The sequence below is a fragment of the Phalaenopsis equestris genome, unplaced genomic scaffold, assembly GCF_001263595.1.
Source record: "Phalaenopsis equestris unplaced genomic scaffold, ASM126359v1 Scaffold000369, whole genome shotgun sequence".
Classification (NCBI taxonomy): Eukaryota; Viridiplantae; Streptophyta; class Magnoliopsida; order Asparagales; family Orchidaceae; genus Phalaenopsis; species Phalaenopsis equestris.
The window spans coordinates 873001-881478 of NW_018164811.1; the positions used below are offsets into that span (position 1 = coordinate 873001).

Below are 8478 nucleotides of genomic sequence, written 5' to 3' on the forward strand. Positions count from 1 at the left end.
AAAATAAATAACCCTGAACACAGAATAATGATGAATTAACCTAACGACAATCGAAGATTCACACAAAATCTCACATTTTTTTATAGATCTGGTGGGTTTATGCGCAAGTTATTCTTAGGTTATTGTTGGGTTATTCTCGGGTTATTGAGTTTTTCTTTAATCAATCCGAAAATAAATAACCCTGAACACAGAATAATGATGAATTAACCTAACGACAATCGAAGATTCACACAAAATCTCACTTTTTTTATAAATTTGGTGGTTTATGCACAGGTTATTCTTAGGTCATTGTTGGATTATTCTCGGGTTATTGAGTTTTTCTTCAATCAACCCGAAAATAAATAACCCTAAACACAGAATAATGATGAAATAACCTAACGACAATCGAAGATTCACACAAAATCTCACTTTTTTTATAAATTTGGTGGTTTATGCACAGGTTATTCTTAGGTCATTGTTGGATTATTCTCGGGTTATTGAGTTTTTCTTCAATCAACCCGAAAATAAATAACCCTAAACACAGAATAATGATGAAATAACCTAACGACAATCGAAGATTCACACAAAATCTCACTTTTTTTATAAATTTGGTGGTTTATGCACAGGTTATTCTTAGGTCATTGTTGGATTATTCTCGGGTTATTGAGTTTTTCTTCAATCAACCCGAAAATAAATAACCCTAAACACAGAATAATGATGAAATAACCTAACGACAATCGAAGATTCACACAAAATCTCACTTTTTTTATAAATTTGGTGGTTTATGCACAGGTTATTCTTAGGTCATTGTTGGGTTATTCTCGGGTTATTGAGTTTTTCTTCAATCAACCCGAAAATAAATAACCAACCCTTTTTGTAAACTTCTTTTCTACTGAATAATGCAGAATATAAGTTTCTGAGGGAATAATATGCCAAAAATAGGCGGGAACACGCCAAAAAGGCGGGATTATACATAACATTTAGCACGTCGGGTTGGATCGGGCTTAACGCGACCCACAAGACCAGATGACGTGTTTTGCTTGAAATGCGGACGTAGGGCACCCTACGGGGACCTGAGGGAAAAATTCGGCCTATACTAGAGGGTTTTTTAGGTACAACAAGGTTGTACACCATGATTTTCATATCATATATCTATTTAATTTTTTTTTTGCTCGGTACATTATGATTATACTATATACTTTCTTCGGAACAGTCATATCGTACAATATGGCGGGCCAGGTCGGACTTCAGGTCTATCTGCTTTTTTAAATAATAAAATAATATTAAACTTAAGGCGTAGTGAGAAATATTAAAATTATCTTTAACAAGTCATATTGCGTCACGTGCTGAGTACATAGAGATTACTTCCGGCGACAATTATATATTCAATTTTTTCACGCGGGACGAGTAAAGGTCTATTATTATATATATATATAAATGAAGGGAAATATCACGGGACAAGTTGCGTGCTAGAGTTTCATTATTCCCACTCTTCAAAAGATGTATTTCTTCTTCTTCGTCCTTCTCTTCCTGCATCAATGGCTGCGTTGTCTCTGTGCTGTTAATCATGTCACTCATCTCCCGGGCTTTCATGGCGAACTACCCTTCCATTTAGAGACTGGGTGAGTCTGTCTATATGTATGCATGTGATTAATTTCAAACGAAAGAAATGATGCAAAAAATTGAGAGTATGCATAGATTCCTTCTCTTTGGAAACTAATTGTTTATTTATTTATTTTTTTTATTTTTGCTACTGAGTGTGAAGAATCTGTAAATTCTATGGTTTCTTTTCCTGTTTGCACTTCGCAATTATATGTATGAATTCATGCTCTGTTTTACCCCGAATGGTTTGAGTTCTCCTTCAATTCTACTTTTGTTTCTCGCACTTTAGACTAGCTAAGCCATTTTTTTTTTCTTTTTACTCGAAAGATAGAAGCCATGTTCTCCTGCTGCTTCATTGAGGACATCAAAGAAATAGCATGGTGCACGAACCCTACTTGGAAAGGAAAAAATTTGCGTACGTCAAAGGGTACGCAGAGATGTGTACATAATAGGATATATGGGATTTATACGGGGATTACAAGGGGGTTATAACCCGTTGTACCTCCCATGTAACTCTCATGTAACTCCGCTATAACCTTGTAATCTCAATGGATAAAATAAAAACGCGAGTTACAACTGAGTTACACGAAAGTTACAAGGAAGTTATAACATACATTATAACACACTTATAACCTCCATATAACTCTCATATAACCCCCGTGTACCCTATAATCTACACATCTCTGCGTACCCCTTGACGTACGCAAATTTTTTCTCCTTGGAAAAACGTCTTGCCGGCTCCGTCATCGCCGCTGCATGTGACGGCGCTGCGAACACCTGCTTTGGCGCTAACTTCTGCACATGGATTATTTATTAGGAAGGGAGATAGGAGGGGTGAATAAATTGATAAATGAAGATCGAATAGAGCTTATCTGGACACGAAATACGTAAATTATAAAGTAGGTTTGTTTCGACTGCCAACTGCTAGTACGTAAAAATCCGTTTTTTTTCGGTTTTTAAAATCATAGAGCTCTACTTAAAAATAGGCTTCTTTATTTAGGGTTTGATCTTTTTTCTTGCATTTAGTAAAATTTTAAACTATAAAATTTTAATCATTATTCTTATTTTTTATTATGATTAAATTACAGTTTTAGTTTCTTTTTTCTTTTTGTTATCACGTATTTTCGTAATCATTTATGTAGTGTTCCAACTCATAGGTGGCAGGGAAAGGTCCACTTAAGAAAACTATGTACCCAGCTAGGGGTGTAAACGAATCGAACACGAACGAATATAGATCTTTTTATGTTCGGTTTGTTCGAAATTATGTGTGTTCAAAATAGACTCGTGCTCGAAATTGTTCAAAAAGTTAATATTTGTGTTCGGTTCGATTTGTTTTAAATTTAATTCAATATGTTAGAAATTTTTTAATTATTTAAATTATTCGAATTGCTCGAATGACTTGAAATCATTCAAATTTGTTTCAAATTTATTTTTATTGTCTGAATTGTTAGAATAGTAATGAATTTGATTATTAATTCTCAAATTATAAAAATAAAAAAGAAAATAAGATTTTTCTATTTAAAAAATATTATTTCTCCAACCATATTATTAGAAATTGTTAAAAAGAAGTTTCAAATGAAATATAAATTTAAAGTTCAAACTAAATTTTTTTTAAATATATAAATTATAAATCATTATTATATTAAATATATAAATTATATTATATAAATATATAATATTTATGCAACTAATATTAATATATTATCATTATTAATTTATTATATACTATTATTTATAAAATTTATTTTTTAAAATATCATAAATTATATATTATATATATATATTTAAAATTATTTTATATTTCGAACAATAACGATTCGAACACGCGACTGTTCATGTTTGGTTAGTTTATAAACTTAACGTAAAAAAATTGTTCTTGTTCGTCTCATTTATTCATCAAACGAATCGAACACGAACTCTTCGCTGAGTTGAACACAAACTGTTGGCGTAAGAATAGCAGAGTTCTATTTTTTTGGTGATTGTGAATTGTGTTGAAAGCACACATGTTTTCTATATCTACATATCTAAACTTTTATATTTATGTTCATGACATTGATGTTTTAAACTTATGAATAAAAATATGTATATTTTACTCTTAAAAGCTGATAATAGTATTATTATTTATGTGATATGTGTGTAAACTTGAAGTTTAGGTGATATATGCAAATAGGTAAGAAATATGTGCTAGGCATATAAGTGTCCCAATGATAAGTTATTGTTCATATTGTGATAATTATTTTTTAAAATTTTAACATCATAATTATATTGATGAATAATATAGTATAACTTTAATATAAGGTTCTAGCAACATATCTTTAATAATCGAATTAGTTGAAATATTGCCTGCTCTCCTCCTTTGTGACCACTTGAAATAATGATGGTTAAAGATGGTGGAGCGACGCTATTATCGTCCCACATGTTGCGATCGCGATGCCTAGGAACTAATAACAGCACTTAGGCGCCCAATGGACAGCGCCAACTTTCTTTCTACTTGAGATTTTTGCTCAATATAAGAGAGTTCTAGCCAGGTGCTCAATAGCTAAATTTTACTCCAATCTTCAACCTGATCAAGTTCGATTCTCATTCATCTCTTTATATTTCCCTACTACAACCTACAAAAACAGCATAAAACCTTCCTCAAATTGTAATTTTTATCAAATAAAATACAAAAATACAAATATCAACAATTTCAAAACTATCAACATATGAGACGGTATGATCATTACCAACCATAATTGTCTCATGCCCTTGATAGGTTTCAGGTCGATTGACCTGACTATAATCAAAAGTGAGATGGAAAGTGTTAGGTATGGCTTATATACCAGAAAATTTGGAGTATCTTGAAATAAAGATGTGTATCTCATGGAATGAAAAAGAGTGTCTCTTAGTGTGAAGAGGTTTGTCTCTTGAATTAGTGGGTTGGGGGGAGCGAGGGCGTGTTTGTAAATTTATATGTGAGTTTTATCTATAAATAAATGTGTAACCCTATGGGTATGTAACTCCTTTGAAATAGTTAATTTGTCGCTCTGCTCCTGAGGATGTAGGCATTTATGCCGAACCTCGTTAAATCTCTGTGTTCTTCTTCTGGATTTGTGTTGTTTCACCCTAAATTTCACAACAATTGATATCAAAGTTAGGTTCTAGGGTGGAGGATATCGGCGCAGGAAGAATGAGGAAGAAGAAGGTTTTGGTTCGGCGGTTTGCGGCAGTTCCTAGTGCGTTTTCTAAAGATCTGTGTTCGCGGCAGAGCAGATCAGAGTAGCGACACCAAAAGGAGTTCGAGGCCAGACAGTTCTGCTACAATTTAGCCGCATAAAGGTCGGAGGCAAAGGCAAAGGAATTGGTGAACGATTTCGCGGTAGTTCAGACTTCGAGCTTCGGAATTTTTTTGGCTTCGGTAAATTCGGTCGAGGAAGGAGTTCGCGAATAGCTGGCGGGAAGAAGTTCCCGCGGAAGTTCAGTGAATTTGACGGATTTGGTCGGGACGTAGTGCTCGCGAACCAGGCGGCACTTCAGCTTCGCGATCCGTTATCGCGATGTAGAACGAGCGAAGGTGGAGCAGTAGGCACGAAAGGCAGAGACAAATTGGGCTCGCGGGAACGAACAAGTGCGAAGCAGTTTGGATAAAGGGTTGTGGCAGTTCAGTGAGATCTGCTTTGGGAGTTCGCGGTAGAGGTCGGTCAGATAGCAGGTTCGCGCGAGACAGCTGTAGCGATAGCTGGATTTGCGACAGGAGAAATTGTGACGGTTACAGTTCGACCAACGGAGTTCGCAAGTTCGTCGCAGGACGAGTTGGGACAGGGGAGTTGCGATAGGTAGAGTTTGTGAATTTCACGTTTTGTTTGCAGGTTTGTCGCAAGAAAAATTGTAACAGGTGGGGTTCAACTGGTGTTCGTAGTATTTCAGCTGAATTTTTGTGCGAACAGAAAATGTGTTTCGTGTAAAAAATTTGATTCACGAATCACAGGAAACTACGGGAAAATTGCTACAATTGAAAGAGGAAATTTCATGTTTATTTGAATTTATTTGTGGTGTGTTTTGTTTCAATACAAGACAGGAAGAGTTCACTGCATGATTAATTTCAAATGGCAATGTTTGGTGCAAAATTTGAGATAATGAAGTTCGATGAAACAAGAAACTTCGGATTGTGACAAACAAAGGTGAAAGATTTGTTGGCACAACAAGGAATTTTGAAGACATTGCGAGCTATGAAACCTGATGGTAATATCTATAAATTGTTGGGGAGTACAGTTGTAGGTGGAGTTCACTCTGTCGAATCATATGATGAAAATGCAGCAGGAAAGTTGACCAAGCCGGGTATTTTCAGCAAGTTCTTGCGTTACTTGAACTTGTTGAATGTTTGCAGTTGCTAGTTGGCATGGCTGCCCAACCCACTTTGGTGTAAGAAACTCAATGATGTTTTTCTCCTATGGGGCTAAATATTCGCAAGGTGGAGATTTTTCTCCTAAAGGGTTAGATATTTGCCAAGATGGAGAATTGTTAGGTCTGGCTCATATACCAGGAAATTTGGAGTATCTTGAAACGGAGAGGTGTGCCTTCTGGAATGAAAAAGAGTGTCTCTTGGTGTGAAGATGTGTGTCTCTTGGATTATTGGGATGGGGGGAGCGAGGGTGTGCTTGTAAATTTATCTTTGGGTTTTTTTAATAAGTAGATGTGTAACCCTATTGGTATGTAACTCCTCTGAAATAGTGAATTTACCGCTCTGCTCCCGATGATGTAGGAACCTCGTTAAATATTTGTATTCTTCTTCTGGATCTGCGTTGTTTCGTCCTAAATTTCAAACCAGAAAGTTGCCACTGTATCAAGATATCAATTAGACTGGTTGGATGGTAAAGAAGAAGTAATATAGGTTTTATGAGAGTTGGTTTGTGGAGGAGAATAGAAGTTCCTCGGTTGAAAGTAACGATTCAAATGGTGCCAGCAATGAGATGCAAGATGTTCTGATTTGTTACATATTTGATAGGAAACCAAGCCGTGAGCTTTAGAGTGAGGAGTTGGAGCATTGACTGATCATCTGGATTGAACTTTGTTATTTTTGTCTTTGCCTTTATAGTACTTTGTCTTCGTTCTGGAAGAATACAAGGACAACTGCGGATGAGAATCTGTAGAGGCAGATTTATGCTAGGTGGAGAGATTAATTTCTTTATTAATTAGTAAGGCGTATCAATCATCAAGACTTATGGGAGTGGATCTCATTCGTATGGTAGCCTTGAAGGGAAGATGAGATGCCTCAAGCCCAATCAAGATGAAAGGAATAACATCTTCAATATCGACGTGAGAGCCAACAGCATATATGTTATCTACAATGGCCTTGATTTGCATAAGATATTGAAATATTATGTGGTTTTGCATTGAGAAATTGTGTAGCTTTTTCTTTAGTTGAATAGCGCGGAAGTGATTGGTGGCTTGTAAGCGATTGTCCAATGTTGTCCAAATTTCATGACCAGTTTCTAAATTCAAGACATGAGGCAAAATAATGGCTGAAATGGTCGAGTAAAGTGCAACCGACAAGTTTTGATCAATAAATTCCCCAAGTAGTGTGAACAGTTTTGAAAGAGGAAATGCTCAAAGCATTAAGAACCATAAGCGGTGGAGGACGAATGGTACCATCAATAAAATCAAAGAAATCATTAGCCTCTGAGAGTGTATTGGTAATCATGAATTTTATGTTGGCCATGAAGAATTTAATGTAGGGAGGGATGAAATTTTTAGAGATTCTGAGATTTACTAACCCATCTAACATATTGAAGGTATCAGATTCTTCCATTGTTGGCGTAGAGAAAATTCGAGTGAAGCCGAGAGGAAACAATTTTCATTAATTAATGAGTCTATCACATGAATATATATAGATCATCTACCATGCAGCAGTTAAAATATTACATGACATACATACATACATACATTTGTAGACACACACACACACATATATGTGTAGGGCTGTCAAAAAAGCTCGTTGTTCGCGAACAGTTCGTGTTCGGTTCGTCAATGAGTTTGTGTTCGATTCGTTCGATAAGTAAACAAGACAAACTCGAACAATTTTTTTTTCGTTCGGTTAGTTAAACGAACATGTATATTAAACTCCTGAACTAATAACCCACATGTCCGGTAAACTTCATTTAGTCTCGGTATTATGCACCACATGAAGTGTCACTATTCTAATTTAAGAAAAAGGTTGAATATAGTATAAACTAATTAGATGACATATTTCATATTTAGTTGTTAGCTGCGTAAATATTTGGCAATTAAGAGAAAATTAAAAGCCAAGTAAAATAAAGATAGAATAAAAGAGAAATAAAAGGAATTAGAATATGGTGACTGTTTTATTGAGCGCCCTAATTAGGGATGTGCACATAGCCCGAAGATTGTTAATCTCAAAAAATTGATTTGAATTTCAGCTCACATTTAAATTAGATTGAAGTGAACGAGCCAAGCTATGAGCCAAAATCTCTGATCGATTTTCTTAGCCAATTTCGAGCCATACACAAATGAACTTGAATTGGTTTGAAATCAGCCTAAATTCTTTTTATTTATAAAAATTATATATGATACTAAATAAAATCAAATATAACGAGCTATGGATCGATTTCAAGCTAGAATAGATGCAAATTAACTCAATTTGAGCCATCTTGTTTTGTGTTGAGAAAATAAGGGCGAAAAAAAAACAGTAATCGACACAAATCCAGAAGAACACAGAGATTTAACGAGGTTCGGCAAAGATGCCTACGTCCTCGGGAGCAGAGCGGCGACCTCCTTTTCAATATTCAGAAAAGATTACAGAATACAATATTCAGCTCTCTCTCAAAGACCTAGGATTACAAACAGGTCTATTTATAATCCTAGAATAAACCTTACAGTACAATATGTAATTCCCAAATT

General features: G+C 35.1%; 2 protein-coding genes across 2 annotated transcripts in view; both read left to right on the forward strand.

The window, feature by feature from the left end:
- LOC110026373 (serine carboxypeptidase-like 16) overlaps nt 1–8478 on the forward strand; it is a 48370-nt gene that overhangs the window by 31205 nt on the left and 8687 nt on the right. The gene's annotated exons all lie outside the window — the stretch shown is intronic.
- LOC110026374 (serine carboxypeptidase-like 16) overlaps nt 1420–8478 on the forward strand; it is a 12922-nt gene continuing 5863 nt past the window's right edge. Inside the window, exon 1 of the mRNA XM_020727287.1 lies at nt 1420–1601. Coding sequence (XP_020582946.1) covers nt 1480–1601 — 122 coding nt within the window. The 5' untranslated portion in view covers nt 1420–1479. The remainder of the gene's footprint in view (nt 1602–8478) is intronic.